The 20599-nt window shown below is 46.9% G+C and overlaps 1 protein-coding gene across 2 annotated transcripts in view; it reads left to right on the top strand.

The window, feature by feature from the left end:
- The window catches only part of LOC118364027 (zinc finger protein 407-like), a 205493-nt gene that overhangs the window by 90624 nt on the left and 94270 nt on the right, over window positions 1–20599 (top strand). For both annotated transcript variants that reach the window (XM_052489340.1, XM_052489341.1), the window contains exon 5: window positions 18166–18332. In XM_052489340.1, coding sequence (XP_052345300.1) covers window positions 18166–18332 — 167 coding nt within the window. The remainder of the gene's footprint in view (window positions 1–18165; window positions 18333–20599) is intronic.

Below are 20599 nucleotides of genomic sequence, written 5' to 3'. Positions count from 1 at the left end.
GGCCGGCCGTCACAAGACGCGAGATTTCATCTGGAGAGAGAGGGGAGAAAGAGGTCAGAGCACAGGGTAGGGCAGTGTGAGCAGAACCAGCGGTGTCGTTTGACTTAGCAAACGAGGATCGGATGTCGTCGACCTTCTTTTCAAAATGGTTGACAAAGTCATCTGCAGAGAGGGAGGAGGGGGGAGGATTCAGGAGGGAGGAGAAGGTGGCAAAGAGCTTCCTAGGGTTAGAGGCAGAAGCTTGGAATTTAGAGTGGTAGAAAGTGGCTTTAGCAGCAGAGACAGAAGAGGAAAATGTAGAGAGGAGGGAGCGAAAGGATGCCAGGTCCGCAGGGAGGCGAGTTTTCCTCCATTTCCGCTCGGCTGCCCGGAGCCCTGTTCTGTGAGCTCGCAATGAGTCGTCGAGCCACGGAGCGGGAGGGGAGGACCGAGCCGTCCTGGAGGATAGGGGGCATAGAGAGTCAAAGGATGCAGAAAGGGAGGAGAGGAGGGTTGAGGAGGCAGAATCAGGAGATGGGTTGGAGAAGGTTTGAGCAGAGGGAAGAGATGATAGGATGGAAGAGGAGAGAGTAGCGGTGGAGAGAGAGCGAAGGTTGGGACGGCGCGATACCATCCGAGAAGGGGCAGTGTGGGAAGTGTTGGATGAGAGCGAGAGGGAAAAGGATACAAGGTAGTGGTCGGAGACTTGGAGGGGAGTTGCAATGAGGTTAGTGGAAGAACAGCATCTAGTAAAGATGAGGTCGAGCGTATTGCCTGCCTTGTGAGTAGGGGGGGAAGGTGAGAGGGTGAGGTCAAAAGAGGAGAGGAGTGGAAAGAAGGAGGCAGAGAGGAATGAGTCAAAGGTAGACGTGGGGAGGTTAAAGTCGCCCAGAACTGTGAGAGGTGAGCCGTCCTCAGGAAAGGAGCTTATCAAGGCATCAAGCTCATTGATGAACTCTCCGAGGGAACCTGGAGGGCGATAAATGATAAGGATGTTAAGCTTGAAAGGGCTGGTAACTGTGACAGCATGGAATTCAAAGGTGGCGACAGATGGGTAAGGGGAGAAAGAGAGAATGACCACTTGGGAGAGATGAGGATCCCGGTGCCACCACCCTGCTGACCAGAAGCTCTCGGGGTGTGCGAGAACACGTGGGCGGACGAAGAGAGAGCAGTAGGAGTGGCAGTGTTATCTGTGGTGATCCATGTTTCCGTCAGTGCCAAGAAGTCGAGGGACTGGAGGGAGGCATAGGCTGAGATGAACTCTGCCTTGTTGGCCGCAGATCGGCAGTTCCAGAGGCTACCGGAGACCTGAACTCCACGTGGGTCGTGCGCGCTGGGACCACCAGATTAGGTGGCCGCGGCCACGCGGTGTGGAGCGTTTGTATGGTCTGTGCAGAGAGGAGAGAACAGGGATAGACAGACACATAGTTGACAGGCTACAGAAGAGGCTACGCTAATGCAAAGGAGATTGGAATGACAAGTGGACTACACGTCTCGAATGTTCAGAAAGTTAAGCTTACGTAGCAAGAATCTTATTGACTAAAATGATTAAAATGATACAGTACTGCTGAAGTAGGCTAGCTGGCAGTGGCTGCGTTGTTGACTTTGTAGGCTAGCTGGCAGTGGCTGCGTTGTTGACACTACACTAATCAAGTCGTTCCGTTGAGTGTAATAGTTTCTACAGTGCTGCTATTCGGGGGCTAGCTGGCTAGCTAGCAGTGTTGATTACGTTACGTTGCGTTAAAAGAACGACAATAGCTGGCTAGCTAACCTAGAAAATCGCTCTAGACTACACAATTATCTTTGATACAAAGACGGCTATGTAGCTAGCTATGTCACCAGCCATACTGTACTGTACTGCTCGTTCTCTGCGTAATTTCCTAGACCAGCGAAGAGCCCGGATCTCAATCCCATTGAGCACGTCTGGGACCTGTTGGATTGGAGGGTGAGGGCTAAGGCCATTCCCCCCAGAAATGTCTGGGAACTTGCAGGTGCCTTGGTGGAAGAGTGGGGTAACATCTCACAGCAAGAACTGGCAAATCTGGTGCAGTCTATTAGGAGGAGATGCACTGCAGTACTTAATGCAGCTGGTGGCCACACCAGATACTGACTGCTACTTTTGATTTTGACCCCCTCTTTGTTCAGGGACACATTATTCCATTTATGTTAGTCACATTTTTGTGGAACTTGTTCAGATTATGTCTCAGTTGCTGAATCTTGTTATGTTCATACAAATATTTAATCATGTTAAGTTTGCTGAAAATAAATGCAGTTGTGTGTGTCTTTGTATTCATGTGTAAATTAGTGGAGAATTGTTATTGTGTGTGTGTGTGTGTGTGTGTGCCCCTGTGTGCCTGCCCAGAGTCTCGCTCACAACAGTGCATTGTTCACTGTCCTACAGATGCATAGAGATACTATATGTGACAGCAGGCTGTTGCTCTATGCCGAACAACACACACTCACAGATACTTAGAGCGATGCATTACACACACACACACATCCAGGTACTTCCTCCCTCTATTTTCTTTTGCTGTGAAGCCAAATCCCTCATCTTCCCGCTAAAGCGCTGCAAATTTATAATGGTACAAAGTGTATGTCTCGTTCCAATTCCTCAGATATTACATGATTAAATAAATGTCCCGGGTCTTTTCACAACTCTCCCTCCACGCCACATGCGCACACATGCGCACACATGCGCACACACACACACACACACACACACACACACACACACACACACACACACACACACACACACACACACACACACACACACACACACACACACACACACACACACACACACACACACACACACACACACACACACACTGCCTACTTCTCACAGATGCCGAGGGTGCTCGTAATTGCGTTTGGGAGTCGTGGTTGAGGAACTAAAGTTAACGTGGAGCATCCATTACTCGGTCTTTAGTGTGCGCAGCCGGCTCTTGGTATTCTGACTCTGTCGTACTGCTAGAACAGTAAACAATATGATGGTGATTAGTGAACTAGCTTGTGTGTCACATGATGTAAGGTCTTTAGCTGTAAGCTAGATGGACTGAGTGTTCAAAACTGGTTGAAATAATAACGTATCATTACAACAAGAAGCTGGTTGAAATGACGTCATTGTGAAAGACTGGTTGAAATGACGTCATTATGAAAGACTGGTTGAAATGACGTCATTGTGAAAGACTGGTTGAAATGACGTCATTGTGAAAGACTGGTTGAAATGACGTCATTTTGAAAGACTGGTTGAAATGACGTCATTATGAAAGACTGGTTGAAATGACGTCATTATGAAAGACTGGTTGAAATGACGTCATTATGAAAGACTGGTTGAAATGACGTCATTATGAAAGACTGGTTGAAATGATGTCATTATGAAAGACTGGTTGAAATGACGTCATTATGAAAGACTGGTTGAAATGACGTCATTATGAAAGACTGGTTGAAATGACGTCATTATGAAAGACTGGTTGAAATTACGTCATTATGAAAGACTGGTGGAAATTACGTCATTATGAAAGACTGGTTGAAATGACGTCATTATGAAAGACTGGTTGAAATGACGTCATTATGAAAGACTGGTTGAAATTACGTCATTATGAAAGACTGGTTGAAATGACGTCATTATGAAAGACTGGTGGAAATGACGTCATTATGAAAGACTGGTTGAAATGACGTCATTATGAAAGACTGGTTGAAATGACGTCATTGTGAAAGACTGGTTGAAATGACGTCATTGTGAAAGACTGGTTGAAATGACGTCATTATGAAAGACTGGTTGAAATGATGTCATTATGAAAGACTGGTTGAAATGACGTCATTATGAAAGACTGGTTGAAATGACGTCATTTATGAAACACTGGTTGAAATGACGTCATTTATGAAAGACTGGTGGAAATTACGTCATTATGAAAGACTGGTTGAAATGACGTCATTATGAAAGACTGGTTGAAATGACGTCATTATGAAAGACTGGTTGAAATGACGTCATTATGAAAGACTGGTTGAAATGACGTCATTATGAAAGACTGGTTGAAATGACGTCATTATGAAAGACTGGTTGAAATGACGTCATTATGAAAGACTGGTTGAAAATACGTCGTTACAGCAAGGAACCGGTCAAAATGATGGCATGAGGTCATTTTATGAGGTCATTTTAACTAGGTATCTGCCCGTTGGGAAAATCTAGGGATTATGGTCCAGTATTCTTTCTCATATGAAGGTCATTGACCATTCTCAGAGAAGTGGTTTTGGATGCATGAAAAGTAGCACAAGGAAAGTAGAATGAGAACTATTAGTTATAGCTGATGCTGTTTTTTTTTCTCTCTCTCTCTCTCGGTCTCTCTCTCTCGGTCTCTCTCTCTCTCTCGGTCTCTGTCTCTCTCTGTCTCTCTCTGTCTCTCTCTCCCTCTCTCTCTCTCTCTCTCTCTCTCTCTCTCTCTCTCTCTCTCTCTCTCTCTCTGTCTCTGTCTCTGTCTCTGTCTCTGTCTCTGTCTCTCTTTCTCTTTCTCTCTCTCTCTCTCTCTCTCTCTCTCTCTCTCTCTCTCTCTCTCTCTCTGGTCTCTGTCTCTCTCTCTCTCTCTCTCTCTCTCGGTCTCTGTCTCTGTCTCTCTCTCTCTCTCTCTCTCGTCTCTCTCTCTCTCTCTGTCTCTCTCTCTCTCTCTCTCTCTCTCTCTCTCTCTCTCTCTCTCTCTCTCTCTCTCTCTCTCTCTCTCTCTCTCTCTCTCTCTGTCTCTCTCTCGGTCTCTGTCTCTGTCTCTCTCTCGGTCTCTGTCTCTCTCTCTCTCTCTCGGTCTCTGTCTCTCTCTGTCTCTGCAAAGAAAAAGCACCAACAAAAACAAGACAGAAGAAAGCAATTTTCTCTCTATTCCTGGACATTGCAGTAAACATGGCTAATTGTTCCCTCCATTGTGTTGCTGCTCAGCTGAGTGGTGTGGCAGTGGAGAGGGCCGCACACACAGAGAGAGAGAGGGAAAGAGAGAGAAGGGGGCCATACAGAGAGGGAGAGAGAGAGCAGGGCTTTTGTTGTGATTATTAATGGGCGTATCACATGAACCTGCTTTAATAAACTCAACAATGGCCCAAAATCACCTGACTGACGAGTAGGACATGGTAGCGGCAGACTCAAGAGGATGGCCAGGCCTGGCCCCGGGGTAACGGAAAACGTTACAGCCACCGTACCGCCACCTCCGCATCCTCCCTCCTGACCAAGATTAATGAAACTTCCATTGCTTTTAATTAGCACAGCTGTGGTCATCAATTATAACCCCCTTCTACTCCACCCACCCCCCCCCCCCCTCCCCCCAAATACAAATATTGTTATATTTGGGGGGAAATTCTTGATTTATATTATTGTGGTAGCCGGCGGAGTGAGATAAATGGCCCCCCATCATGGCCGTTCGCAGGGAGATGGGGGGGGTAATAAGATCAGCCGCAGGAGGAGAGCATTGTATCATACTGTACAGTGGAGGACATTGTCATGTGAGATGGAGTGAGAGCCGACTCTGATGCAGTGGAGTATATACACTGAGTGTACAAAGCATTAGGCACACCTGCTCTTTCTAACAATTTATTTATTTTATTTAACCTTTGTTTAACGAGGCAAGTCAGTTAAGAACAAATTGTTATTTACAATAACGGCCTACCAAAAGGCAAAATGCCTCCTGCGGGGACGGGGGCCTGGGATTAAAAATGAATTAAATAGAAAATATAGGACAAAACTCAAAAATCACGAAAAGAGAGACAACACTACACGAAGAGACGTATGACAACAACATGGCAACACAGCACGGTAGCAACACAACATGACAACAACATGGTAGCAACTCAACATGGCAGCAGCACAAAAGAGGGTACAACCATTGTTGGGCACAGACAACAGCACAAAGGGCGAGAAGGTAGAGACATAGACTGGCCAGTTGAATCCAAGACAACATATTTAAGTGCTTTTGAACAGGGTCTGGTAGAAGGTGCCAGGCGCACCGGTTTGAGTGTGTCAAGAACTGCAACGCTGCTGGGTTTTTCACACTCAACAGTTTCCCGTGTGCATCAAGAATGGTCCACCACCCAAAGAACATCCAGCCAACTTGACACAACTGTGGGAAGCATTGGAGTCAACATGGGCCAGCATCCCTGTGGAACACTTTGGACACGTTGCAGAGGCCACACCCCAACGGATTGAGGCTGTTCTGGGGGGCAAAAAGGGGGTGCAACTCGTTATTGGGAAGGTGTTCCTAATGTTTTGTCCACTCGGTGTAGTAGTGTGTATGTGTTTCATCCGTGGCTTGAGTGTACACTACTTTGAGTGTTAGCTATAATACAAAACGATTTGTGCCAAAATCATCAGCTTACGATGCCAACTGAAATCATCAGCAGCATAAGCCAAAGATGCACCACAAATAAAGCAACACAATTGATCTTATCGAAGCCCTCAGTGGGCTAGTTAGCTGAATGATTGATTGACATATACAGACGTCCTTATCTGCTCGGCATCAACTTTTTGCATTTCCCGTCTCTCTATGCAGTGTGCTGTGCATCCTCCTCAGTCCTATCCACCCCTTGCCAGTTCAGTAAAACCCCTAAAACAGTCCCACACCCCGGGTACGACTGAAGCTGTCTGCTCCATGGGTTTCTGTCCCTCTCAGGGTGTGGCCCTGGTCAAAATTAGTGCACTATATAGGGAGTAGGGTGCCGTTTGGTCTCGGTGTTGTGCTGCCCTGGTACGTGGCATTTAGCTTAGCACAACTGGCCTGTCCCTGTGTTAATGAATGGAAATGCAGCCCCGTGGCACCGTAGCATTGCTAACCCAGCCAGCTACAGGCAGAAAGAAAAACACGTGTCACCATGTTTCCACTGCACTCCCAGTTTCCATTTCAAATGAAACTTTATGACTCCTGACGTTTCCTCTACTCCTGGCTTGCTCTTTCCCCCGCTGGGTCTGTTGCTCAGATTGGAGTCAGCGAGTGTGAGGTGTTAGCACAGGGATTTGCTATGCACGTCGAGCACGCCCTACTGTTCTCTCTCTGACAACGGTGCTATGGAATGGTGGTATCTCTCTCTTTTTCAGAGTACCAGTGAAATGTGTTGTAGTGATTGATGTGTAGATGTGGAGGCAGGGAGATGGGCTCTGTTTTTCAACGCGTGCGTGTGTGTGCGTGCGCGTGCGTTTTGGGTTTGTTGTGAGCCACCGGCCACCATTTGCCCTCTTGACTACAGGGTGAGATCTGGGATGGGAAGATATTTCATGAGCACACACACTCATGTGTCTGGCACGCACACAAACACACAAGCCCCACGCCCCTGCGTCCACCAACCCACAGAATGCAGCACAAAACAGGAATAATGTTTTAAATGCAATCATTGTCAGGCCCAAACAATGTCATTTATCAAGGGAGCATTTTGGACTGTATAATAAGTTTCGCATTATTAATACCATTTTTCATCCTCTGTCAAGCCTGTCTGATTTATGGCGTGCGTGGGATCTAAGGTGATCATTGAATTGGAATTCCAGTAGTGTGTGTGTGTGTGTGAGAGAGAGAGAGAGAGAGAGAGAGAGAGAGAGAGAGAGAGAGAGAGAGAGAGAGAGAGAGAGAGAGAGAGAGAGAGAGAGAGAGAGAGAGAGAGAGAGAGAGAGAGAGAGAGAGAGAGAGAGAGAGAGAGAGAGAGAGAGAGAGAGAGAGAGAGAGAGAGAGAGAGAGAGAGAGAGAGAGAGAGAGAGAGAGAGAGAGAGAGAGAGAGAGAGAGAGAGAGAGAGAGAGAGAGAACAAGGTCTTTACTTCTGCACACACGCAGCCAACCCTCCCAATTTGTTGTGTTTTTGCTGTTTTGTCACAAAGCGAATTTGCTAAACAACAGTCGGCTGGACCGATACTGGCTTCCTAATTTGAAGAGGGGGAGCGAGGCCCTTGTTAATTAGATAAGGGATAAAGCTCATTATTTAAAATTACATTGAGCCAATAGTAAATATGAGTGTCCCCGTTAGAGGGCTCACAATGAGCCAGGATGGGCCGTCATCACAGCAGAATACAACGATTTACAGCTAGACGCTCTTTGATGTATAGACTTTACCTTTGTATTAAGTGAGTGTCGTCACGGTCCCCGGCTCACTCATTTCCCTCTGTGTGTAATCAAAATCCATAGCCAGACGCCGTTGTCCCACCCCTCCCCCCACCCACCCATCCTCCTCCCGGCTCATACAGCCTTCCCAGATTCCATATCCAGGAAATCTCGCCTGTTTATGCAAAACCAGGGTCTAGGCTATATGTTCAGTTGAAAAAAAACTAAAAAAACAAATAGAAACACACATTCCTTTCAGATAATTCGAGTGGCAATAAAGAAAGTACTCGATCATTTCTTTAATATTGGATCGAGGGTCTAACAGTAACAAGTCAATCTTTGTGCATTATCAGCCGCTCTCTCTCTCTCTCTCTCGTTCTATTGCATTAGCTTGTCTATCTGGGGTGTGTGATCTCTGTCATACATCATCCTCTTTGATTTCTGTTAGAGAGTTGACTTTCTCTCCAGGCTGTAATCAGGCTGTGGAGTCCACCTCTGGTTGAACACTCGAACACTTTGAACAGGAAGGGAGCAGACAGGGCCATTCCTAAATGGGAGCCTAGTCCCTATATAGGGCACTCCTTTTGACCAAGGGCCAATACGGATCTGGTCAAAAACGTAGGGCCCTACGTAGGGATTAGGGTGCCATTTTTGGGACACAGCCGGTGTTGTTGCCGTTGTTGACTCCAGCCCACAGGACGCTCTTTATTGCTACCTCTCCCTCTCCGTAGTATTACCAGGGGGATTTATGACAGAGTTCCACTGTATTCCTTAAAAGATAATTACATTCATCATCCGCTTCCCCTTGCTTTCCTTCCTCCTTTTGTGTACCTGAGAGCCACACAATCGCGGTGGGAAAACATCAATATTTAGCCGGCACTACTGCTGGCAGGTGAGCTTAATGAAATTCTAGGAGTGTAATTTGATTTACGAGCCGCTAATGTGGCCTGATATTAGAGAGAAACAGCACTGATATGGCTGCCTGGTGCTGTATTTAAGGGCTATCAGACGCCCCCAATAAAGAGCGTCGTGTCTTTAAGGCTTTTGGCTGAGTTATTGTCGCAGATATTCATATCCATAGTAATTCTTCGCGGCGACGCAATTTAGTACGGGCAATATATAAATGCGGAGATACTAGTTCATTTGGGTGGGGATCCTCAGATTGAGGCTTTAAATACCAAAAAGTTTGGACTAGGAAGCATCTGGAGGCTTTTTAAGTGCTGCTGATGGAGGACTCTGACCTCTTGTTGTCACACAAATCAGGAGTAGGGGGGGTTTTCTGCCTTTTTGATGGTTGGTTACCAGCCAAGGATGCCAGTGGGTTGCAGTTTCGGTGCTTGATTTGTGATTTTGTGATGAAACGTTTTGATTTACGGTCTGGTATTCATTAAACCCATTACAGCAATAAATGTATTGAATCTGGAAAGCCCCCCCCCCCCACACACACACACGTACGTACGCATTTGTCTTTCAAACATCTCGTATCAATCCTGTCTTTGTTCTTTGCTGGAACTCTAGTTATATGGTCAGGTGTGTGTGTCTGTGTATGTGTGTGTATTTCCAACCGTTGAGCTATGGCTCATAATAAAAACAGGCAATAACAGGGACACCTCACTGGGACATGGCCTTTGCTCCTCCCCCCTAAGTTATGGGCTGAATAACCACAGAACAATATTAAGATAACATTTCCTGATTGTTTGTCAGGCAACGAAGCTCCTTCACCTCGCTTTCATCACGTCCACCATGTTCATTAAATTGACAATTTGTATTTGCCCCATAGCGGGATAAACGGGAGCTTATCTGATGCCTCTATTATTATTTATTTCATTATCTTCTCTTCCCCCTTTTGGGATTGAGGGTAAATATACATCCGCAATAGCATCTCTGTGGTGCTGGTGTCTTGTTTGTATTGCAGCCATAGTGTGTGTGTGTGTGTGTGTGTGTGTGTGTGTGTGTGTGTGTGTGTGTGTGTGTGTGTGTGTCAGTACGCACTAGCCCTCTCTCTCTCTCTCTCTCTCTCTCTCTCAGAGGAGGACTTGTGACATTACTCCTGAACTTTGCTCTGTACTCAGTTGTTATTGCTCTTGTATACTCAGAGAGGGCGGTTGTGTTTCTCTATTGACAACTCTGTACTATGCCTTTTCACAAATCATTATTGTACTCAGACTCCAAGCCCCCTGCTATCAAGCTGCCTCACACCACAGAAACAGGAGATAGGAGCAGGAGTCTATGAGCCAGCTCGTACAAAGCCAAGGGTCGCGCCAGGCTACTTACTTACTTACACCACCGTGGTACAGGGTGTGTCCACTTAAGCTGTTGCGGTGGTCGACATGCAGAACACACACCTAGCCACAGTGTTGGGAGGTAGATGACTGTTCATTTGAATGGTAAACCAGCTCAGTCCAGCAAACTGATTTGATTACCTTCAAAGCCCATTGACCATAAACTAGTAGAACCTTGGAAAGCACTGGCAGGACACGAGTGATGGTGTCTAGTCTTGCGATTGTTCAACCTGGGAACGAGCTTGTCGTCAGTTGACTTTGTGTACGCTAATGGAAAATAATGAAGCCAGGGCTGTGTGCTCAGGAAACAGTTACCCAAAGGAATGTAATATTTTCTATTTTAAAATGTAAAAAACACTCCCTTTAATTTGGTTTCAATTGACTCCCGCAGAAGAAATCTTCTGGACTCATGCACGCACGCACGCACCCACTCACACAAACACACACAGAAACACACACACGTTTTGACCCCAGTCGGCCGAGTTTAAAGTTATCCTCAGTCTTCGACTCGTAATGTCTGGAACAGCTCAAGGCCAAATGACTTAATCTTCATTCTGCTAATTTAGTCTGGATTTAAGCTGCCGGGCTGACGAAATGCGGAGTGATTTAGGAGAGAGAGAGAGAGACTGAAAGCTAGAGAGAGAGAGACTGAAAGCTAGAGAGAGAGAGAGAGACTGAAAGCTAGAGAGAGAGAGAGAGAGAGACTGAAAGCTAGAGAGAGAGAGACTGAAAGCTAGAGAGAAAGAGAGACTGACAGCTAGAGAGAGATAGCTAGAGAGAAATAGAGAGGCTGAAAGCTAGAGAGAAAGAGAGAGAGACTAAACTAGAGAGAGAGAGGGAGAGAGAGAAATAGGGAGAGAGGATGAAAGCTAGAGGGAAAGAGAGAGACTGAAAGCTAGAGAAAAAGAGAGACAAGACTGAAAGCTAGAGAGAAAGAGGGAGAGATGACTGAAAGCTAGAGAGCGGGAGACTGAAAGCTAAATAGAAAGAGAGAGAGACTGAAAGCTAGAGGGAGAGAGAGAGAGCTAGAGAGAAAGAGAGAGAGAGCTAGAGAGAAAGATAGAGGCTGAAAGCTAGAGATAAAGAGAAAGAGACTGAAAGCTAGAGAGAGACTGAAAGCTAGAGAGAGAGAGCTAGAGAGAAAGAGAGAGCGGATGAAAGCTAGAGAGAAAGGGAGAGAGGATGAAAGCTAGAGAGAAAGAGAGAGAGACTGAAAACTAGAGAGAGAGAGGCTGAAAGCTAGAGAGAGGGAGAGGGAAAAAGGGAGAGAGACTGAAAGCTAGAGTGAAAGAGGGAGAGTGACTGAAAGCTAGAGAGAGAGAGAGGGAGAGAGACTGAAAGCTAGAGAGAATGAGAGACTGAAAGACAGAGATAAAGCTGGAGAGCGGGACACCGAAAGCTAGAGAGAAAGAGAGAGAGACTCAAAGCTAGAGAGAGAGAGACTGAAAGCTGGAGAGAAAGAGAGACTGACAGATAGAGAGAGAAAGCTAGAGAGGGAGAGAGAAAGAGGGAGAGAGACTGAACACTAGAGAGAGAGAGGCTGAAAGCTAGAGAGAGGGAGAGCGAAAGAGGGAGAGAGACTGAAAGTTAGAGAGCGGGAGACTGAAAGCTAAATAGAAAGAGAGAGAGACTGAAAGCGAGAGAGAGAGAGAGACTGAGAGCTAGAGAGAAAGAGAGAGGCTGGAAGCTAGATAGAAAGGGAGCAAGGATGAAAGCTAGAGAGAAAGAGAGAGAGAGACTGAAAGCTAGAGAGAAAGAGAGACTGAGAGACTGAAAGACAGAGAGAAAGCTAGAGAGCGGGAGACTGAAAGCTAGAGAGAAAGAGAGAGAGACTGAAAGCTAGAGAGAGAGACTGAAAGCTAGAGAGAGAGACTGAGAGCTAGAGAGGGATAGCTAGAGAGAAAGAGCGAGAGACTGAAAACTAGAGAGAGAGAGAGGCTTAAAGATAGAGAGAGACTGAAAGCTAGAGAGAATGAGGGAGAGTGACTGAAAGCTAGAGAGAATGAGGGAGAGCGACTGAAAGCTATAGAGAAAGAGGGAGAGAGACTGAAAGCTAGAGAGAAAGAGAGACTGAAAGACAGAGAGAAAGCTAGAGAGCGGAAGACTGAGAAGCTAGAGAGAAAGAGAGAGAAACTGAAAGCTAGAGAGATAGAGAGAGAGACTGAAAGACACAAAGAGAGAGAGAGAGAGAGAGAGGCTGAAAGCTAGAGAGATAGAGACTGAAAGACAGAGAGAGAGAGAGAGAGAGGCTGAAAGCTAGAGAGAAAGAGGGAGAGCGACTGAAAGCTAGAGAGAATGAGAGACTGAAATACAGAGAGAAAGCTAGAGAGCGGGAGAGAGAGAGCTAGAGCAAAAGAGAGAGAGAAAGAGAGAGAGAGGCTGAAAACTAGAGAGAAAGGCAGAGAGACTGAAAGCTAGAGAGAGAGACTGAAAGCTAGAGAGACTGAGAGCTAGAGAGAAAGGGAGAGAGGATGAAAGCTAGAGAGAAAGAGAAAGAGACTGAAAACTAGAGAGAGAGAGAGGCTGAAAGATAGAGAGGGAGAGAGAAAAAGGGAGAGAGACTGAAAGCTAGAGAGAATCAGGGAGAGCGACTGAAAGCTAGAGAGAAAGAGGGAGAGATCGACTGAAAGCTATAGAGAAAGAGGGAGAGATTGAAAGCTAGAGAGACTAAGAGACTGAAAGACAGAGAGAAAGCTAGAGAGCGGGAGACTGAAAGCTAGAGAGAAAGAAAGAGAGACTGAAAGAGAGAGAGAAAGAGAGAGAGACTGAAAGCTAGAGAGCGGGAGACTGAAAGCTAGAGAGAAAGAGAGAGAAACTGAAAGAGAGATAGAGACTGAAAGACACAAAGAGAGAGAGAGAGAGGCTGAAAGCTAGAGAGAAAGAGGGAGAGCGACTGAAAGCTAGAGAGAAAGAGGGAGAGAGACTCAAAGCTAGAGAGAATGAGAGACTGAAAGACAGAGAGAAAGCTAGAGAGAAAGGGAGAGACTGAAAGCTATAGAGAAAGAGAGACAACTGAAAGAGAGAGAGATAGAGAGAGAGAGGCTGAAAGCTAGAGAGAAAGGCAGAGAGACTGAAAGCTAGAGAGAGAGAGAGACTGAAAGCTAGAGAGACTGAAAGCTAGAGAGATGGGAAGGGAGGGAGAGACTGAAAGCAAGAGAGAAAGAGAAAGAGACAGAAACTAGAGAGAAAGATAAACTAAGAGCTGAAAGATAGAGAGCGGGAGAGAAAAAGAGAAAGAAAGAGAGACTGAAAGAGAGAGAGAAAGAGAGAGAGACTGAAAGCTAGAGAGAAAGAGGGAGAGACTGAAAGCTAGAGAGAAAGAGAGAGACTGAAAGCTAGAGAGAAAGAGAGAGAGACTGAAAGCTAGAGAGAAAGAAAGAGAGACTGAAAGAGAGAGAGACTGAAAGCTAGAGAGATGGGAAAGAGAAGAGAGACTGAAAGCAAGAGAGAAAGAGAGAGAGACAGACAGCTAGAGAAAGATAAACTAAGAGCTTGAGAGAAAGCTAGAGAGCGGGAGACTGAAAGCTAGAGAGAAAGAGAGAGAGACTGAAAAGAGAGAGAAAGAAAGAGAGACTGAAAGAGAGAGAGACTGAAAGCTAGAGAGCGGGAGACTGAAAGCTAGAGAGAAAGAGAGAGAGACTGAAAGCTAGAGAGAAAGCTAGAGAGTGAGAGACTGAAAACTAGAGAGAAAGAGACTGAAAGACAGAGAGAAAGCTAGAAAGAGAGAGAACGAGACAAACCGAGAGAGAGAGAGAGAGAGAACAAGAGAGGCCTGCCAGATGATGATCCATTCTGACCATACTGAGTGCTGTCATGTTTCTCCCTCTAGGTAATCTTTCGCTCCCACACACACTCTATTTTGCATGTGAAAATGCTCTCCTGACAGTTGGATATCAGATGGACTCTCTCTCTCTCTTTCCCCACCCATCCCCCTTCACTAAATAAACAACAGTCTTCACTTTGAAGTTGTCTGTTTGTGTCAGTTTGGCTGGAGGGGAGAGTTGGCCTCTCTCTCTCTCCCTTTGCTCCCCTCTGAAGTGTGAGAATATGGCGGAGAGTTTTCTGGTCACCCTAACAGGAGGGAAGGGGAGGGGCCTCTGGAGCGGTCTCTACAGGACTTCACAGCATCTGACTTATTTAGGGTATCTCTGACTGGTCCGTTTTGTGCCACGTGTCCTGTTGTACCGAATAAGTAAAATAGGGTTAGTGGAAGTAAGTTTCTGACACACACACACACACACACACACACACAATCCTATCCCGGTGACCACCTTGCCACATGGGGGCGGTAGTGCAGAGAGGCTTCACATTGGCTGGTCTCAGATCAGCTTTATTTGCCATCAGTGGCAGTGTATCCTGCAGATCCACACAATGTACGTGTGAGACGTATGAGTATGAATGACAGTATAGGAATAAAGACAGGAGCTTACAGGGAAGAGGCCCACCTGGCTATTTGAATAAATCTGCATGGGATGCCAATCATTTAGCTGCTTCAGGATCAGAGGAAAGAGAGAAACAGAGGGAGTGTGTTTGTGTGTGCGTGCGTGTGTGTTTGTGTGTGTGTGGACAAGAATAGTAACCTTTTTTTTAATGGTTAGAATTAGTGTTAAGGTTAGAATTAGGGTTAGGAGCTAGGGTTAGTTTAAAGGGTTCGGGGTCCCGAGTGGCGCAGCGATCTAAGGCATTGCATCTCAGTGCAAGAGGCGTCACTATAGTACCTGGTTCAAATCCAGGCTGGGTTTGGCCGGAGTAGGCCATCATTGTAAATAAGAATTTTTTCTTAACTGACCTAGTTAAATAAAGGTAAAATAGGGTTTGGGTTAAGATTAGGTTGTCGGTTAGAGAAAATATTATTTTGAATGGGACTTACTTGTGTGTCCCCACACGGTTAGTTGTACAATACTGTGTGTGTGTGTGTGTGTGTGTGTGTGTCAATACCAACATAATTGCACTCCTCGTCATCATGTGTAATTGAGATCTAAGGAGCGCCTGTTAATTTGCTTCATGTGGAAACCTGATGAGCAGCAACCACAACAAAAATAAATATAACTCTAATTATATTTAACAAATAGGAGAAAGGCCTCATGTTTCTTACTTCTCTCTCATCCTCTTTTCTCTCTCTCTCTCTCTGTCTACCTCTCTCTCCCTACCTCTCTCTCTCTCTATCTCTGTCTACCTCTCTCTCTCTCTCCCTACCTCTCTCTCTATCTCTATCTCTGTCTCTCTCTCTCTCTCTCTCTCTCTCTCTCTCTCTCTCTCTCTCTCTCTCTCTCTCTCTCTCTCTCTCTCTCTCTCTCTCTCTCTCTCTATCTCTGTCTACTCTCTCTCTCTATCTCTGTCTACCTCTCTCTCTCTCTCTCTCTCTCTCTATCTCTGTCTACCTCTCTCTCTCTACCTCTCTCTCTCTCTCTATCTCTATCTCTGTCTACCTCTCTCTCTCTACCTCTCTCTCTCTCGCTCTCTATCTCTGTCTACCTCTCTCTCTCTCTACCTCTCTCTGTCTCTGGCCTGCTTTGCATTGCTCCCGACTGCTTCGAGGTGGTAGGCTGTATGCATATGTATAGGGGCTAGACTGTGGATCGTGACGGGATCTGACACGCGGAGACAAGATCAAAGAGCTCCATCTGATCTGGTGAAAACAGACGCAATACCTCCTGTCTTCCATACAAAAACCCCCACTGATCAGTCTACTGCAAGCACCATTCCTCCTCAGACACACACACACACACACACACACACACACACACACACACACACACACACACACACACACACACACACACACACACACACACACACACACACACACACACACACACACACACACACACACACACACACACACACACAGGCAGAAAAAGAGGCCCATGTTAAGGCCTAGCGCTGACATGGCGCCCGACGATAAACAATGGCCCCGTTTAGCTCATAAAACAGGAGTGTTGTGCATAATGTTACACGATAAAAGATAGCATTTCTTCACTCATCTTATTTACCTCTCCCACGGCGGGGGGACTGGCTGTCCCAGAAGTACTAGGGAGAGAGAGAGAAGGAGAAACACACACAGACACATATCTATTTCCAGGATAAAGTCTTTGGCAAATCACGGTATGAGTGAATGACTGGGGGATTTTGAATATGGCCAAGTTGAAATTAGGCCACGGTGATGTAGACACCATTTTAGAATGTGTGTCTGAGTGCTTATGGTAAAAGATGTGGAAGCTTCCGCTTCGTAAGACTGGGACGATAGTGGGACGTGACAGACCCATCTGTGTGCGAGATAGATTCCTCCTCCTTTGAATGTGGATTGATATATAAGGCAAGCACCTGTGTTGTGTGTCCCTTTATCTCTCTCTCTCCCTCTCTCTCTCTCTCTCTCTGTATCTCTCTCTCTCTTACTCCCCACTCTCTTTCTGTCCTCCTCCTCTCTGTCCCTCCGACTCCTGACTCTCTCTCTCACTCCCCATTCTCTCTCCCCCCCCGTCTCTCCCTTTCTCTCTTTCTACACCTCCTTCTCCCCCCTTCTCTCCATAAGGGAAACGTATGAGTTTGAATGATTGATTTGGACACATGCTCCACGTTGCTAGAAGTCATTATTTCTTCAGGTGAGTGTCAACATGGTGTGCTATAAAACAGATACCAGAGGCATCAGACCTGAAAGACGCCCTCCTCCCTAAAATAACACGCTCTCTCGGCACAAGACAAACGCTTACTGAAGAATCAGACTTCACTTGTTTATGACTTCACACATTTTTCATTCTCCGGCACGGCAAAATTATAGTGCCGGCCTAAAGATGAATTTGACCGCGGGGTATTTTATTGTTTTTACTAAATGCGCGTTGCTTGTAGCTTAATAAAAATGCTATGAATCTGGGACTGAGCACCCAACTCTAAACTGGAAGTATCTAGTCCTATGTAATGTATCGTTAGCCTCTGTGGAGAAGAGATCTTTACAATCAACGGTGTTTCATATCATCGCACAAAGACTGGGTGGAGGAAGAGATGGTTAGTGAGAAAGGGAAACAGGGTTTGAAGAAAGATCTTTTTAATATCTTTATTTAACTAGCCAAGTCAGTTAAGAACAAATTCTTATTTTCAATGATGGCCTAGGAACAGTGGGTTGCCTGCCTTGTTCAGGGCCAGAACGACAGATTTGTACCTTGTCAGCTCGGGGATTCGATCTTGCAACCTTTCGGTTACTAGCCCAACACTCTAACCACTAGGCTACCTGAGGTAAAGTGTGCTTCAGCTTTTCATTTAGCCTACAGTATTCCTGCTGGCCCGGACTAAGTGGTGGGAGACCCCTGTACAGGGCAACTCTATTCTCCCCACTGGCCTGTTGTGTGTGTGTGTGTGTGTGTGTGTGTGTGTGTGTGGTGTGTGTGTGTGTGTGTGTGTGTGGTGTGTGTGTGTGTGGTGTGTGTGTGTGTGTGTGTGTGTGTTGCGTGTGTGTGTTGCGTGTGTGTGTGTGTGTGTGTGTGTGTGTGCATGTGTGTGTGTGTGTGTTTGGACTGTAACAGAATTTCTCCAGTCCTCTGGGCCCTGGCGCAAAGCAGAGAATAAATGGTGGAGGTGGCAGGCCTGGACAGAAAAATCAATGCCTGCTTATACAGACATGACACGCCAGGGGCCCCAGCAATCTGTGTGTGTGTGTGTTCTCCTACATCCTCCCTTCCTTACCTTAGAGACTTGGGTTTCTACCTTTACCTCAGCTTTGTGACTAAATAACTCTCTTTCTTCTCCCTCCCTCCCTCCCTCCCTCCCTCCCTCCCTCCCTCCCTCCCTCCCTCCCTCCCTCCCTCCCTCCCTCCCTCCCTCCCTCCCTCCCTCCCTCCCTCCTTCGCAGGAAGTTTGAGTGTGATCTGTGCGACCGGTCGTTCAGTGAGAAGTGGGCTTTGAACAACCACATGAAGCTGCATACGGGGGACAAGCCCCATAAGTGTGCCTGGCCTGCCTGCCACTACGCCTTCCTCACCCTGTCTGCCATGAAAGACCACTACAGGACACACACTGGTGAGCTGCAACACCCGCACATGTTGTCTAATGTGCTGCACACACCTCATGTCACCTAGACACCCACACACACCTCGTATACACACCTGTGATTGTCTAGTGTACACACCTCATGTCACCTAGACACCCACACACACCTCGTATACACACCTGTGATTGTCTAGTGTACACACCTCAAGACACTCACACACACCTCGTATACACACCTGTGATTGCCTAGTGTCAAACCTCATGTCACCTAGACACCCACACACACCTCGTATACACACCTGTGATTGTCTAGTGTACACACCTCATGTCACCTAGACACCCACACACACCTCGTATACACACCTGTGATTGTCTAGTGTACACACCTCATGTCACCTAGACACCCACACACACCTCGTATACACACCTGTGATTGTCTAGTGTACAAACCTCATGTCACCTAGACACCCACACACACCTCGTATACACACCTGTGATTGTCTAGTGTACAAACCTCATGTCACCTAGACACCCACACACACCTCGTATACACACCTGTGATTGTCTAGTGTACAAACCTCATGTCACCGACACACAAACCGATACCTTCAGTTAATGACTACATGTCCATACAGGTGAGACACCTTCAGGATACCTACCTACAGTACAGACATGTACCGAGAGGAAGAATCCGTCAGAAATGATCAAAGTGCCTGTTTGGTGTGGCCAGACTGTTTGCCTTAGGTGTCAGTCCGTCAGTCAACCTGCTCCTTGACTCCCTTTTAAGTCAATGACAAAAGCTAGCGGACGTCAGGGCAGCAGGCGGGGGGCCTGGTCTCGGTATGACAGACTGAGTGAGCGCCAGCAGGAGAACAGTCCATCCGTCACGCGGGCCCCTCTCACAGTGGCAAGGCACCGCCAACATAATTAGACCTTTTTATTTTCATTTGTTTCCCCGAGAACCGACGTTCGCCGTCAGACGGGGCCCGACCGTCACTCTGCTCCAAGCACCTAGGTGTCACTTGCTGCGACAGGGAGGGTAGGGGAAGAGGGAGGGGGAGAGAGGAGAGAGGGAGAGAAAGAGATTGGCAGGCAGGCAGGGAGAGAGATGACTGAGAGAGACGACAGAGAGAGGGAGGGAGGGAGAGAGAGAGACGACAGAGAGAGAGACGACAGAGAGAGAGAGAGACGACAGAGAGAGAGAGAGAGACGACAGAGAGAGAGAGAGAGAGAGACTACAGAGAGAGAGAGACGACAGAGAGAGAGAGAGAGAGAGAGAGAGAGAGAGAGAGAGAGAGAGACGACAGAGAGAGAGAGACGACAGAGAGAGAGAGAGAGAGAGACGACAGAGAGAGAGAGAGAGAGAGAGAGACGGCAGAGAGAGAGAGAGAGAGAGAGACAGAGAGAGAGAGAGACGACAGAGAGAGAGAGACGACAGAGAGAGGACAGAGAGAGACGACAGAGAGAGAGAGAGACTACAGAGAGAGAGAGACTACAGAGAGAGAGAGGGAGAGAGAGAGAGAGAGAGAGACGACAGAGAGTGAGAGAGACGACAGAGAGTGAGAGATGAGACGACAGAGAGAGAGAGAGAGAGGACAGAGAGAGAGAGAGAGACGACAGAGAGAGTGAGACGACAGAGAGAGAGACAGAGAGAGATGACAGAGAGAGAGAGACGACAGAGAGAGAGAGAGACGACAAAGAGAAAGAGAGAGAGACGACAAGAGAGAAGAGAGAGAGAGACAAGAGAGAGAGACGACAGAGAGAGAGACACGACAGAGAGAGACACGACAGAGAGAGAGACGACAGAGAGAGAGAGAGAGACGACAGAGAGAGAGAGAGAGACGACAGAGAGAGAGAGAGAGACGACAGAGAGAGAGAGACGAGAGAGAGAGAGAGACGACAGAGAGAGAGACACGACAGAGAGAGAGACACGACAGAGAGAGAGAGACGACAGAGAGAGAGAGAGACGACAGAGAGAGAGAGAGAGACGACAGAGAGAGAGAAAGACGACAGAGAGAGACGACAGAGAGAGAGAGACGACAGAGAGAGAAAAAGAGAGACGACAGAGAGAAAGAGAGACGAGACGACAGAGAAATATATAACAGAGAAAGAGAGAGACGACAGAGAGAGAGAGAGAGAGAGAGAGAGAGACGACAGAGAGAGAGATCACAAGAGAGAGAGAGAGAGAGAGACGACCGAGAGAGGAAGAAAGAGAGAGAGATGACTGAGAGAGACTCATGGCCCTGATTAGTGACATCCAGAATGCTAACTCAATTTACAGCTCCATGATGCAACAC

Source organism: Oncorhynchus keta, chromosome 31, assembly GCF_023373465.1.
Source record: "Oncorhynchus keta strain PuntledgeMale-10-30-2019 chromosome 31, Oket_V2, whole genome shotgun sequence".
Classification (NCBI taxonomy): domain Eukaryota; kingdom Metazoa; phylum Chordata; class Actinopteri; order Salmoniformes; family Salmonidae; genus Oncorhynchus; species Oncorhynchus keta.
The sequence above is the reverse complement of the archived record's forward strand: the minus strand, read 5'-3'. Positions and strand labels throughout refer to the sequence as shown.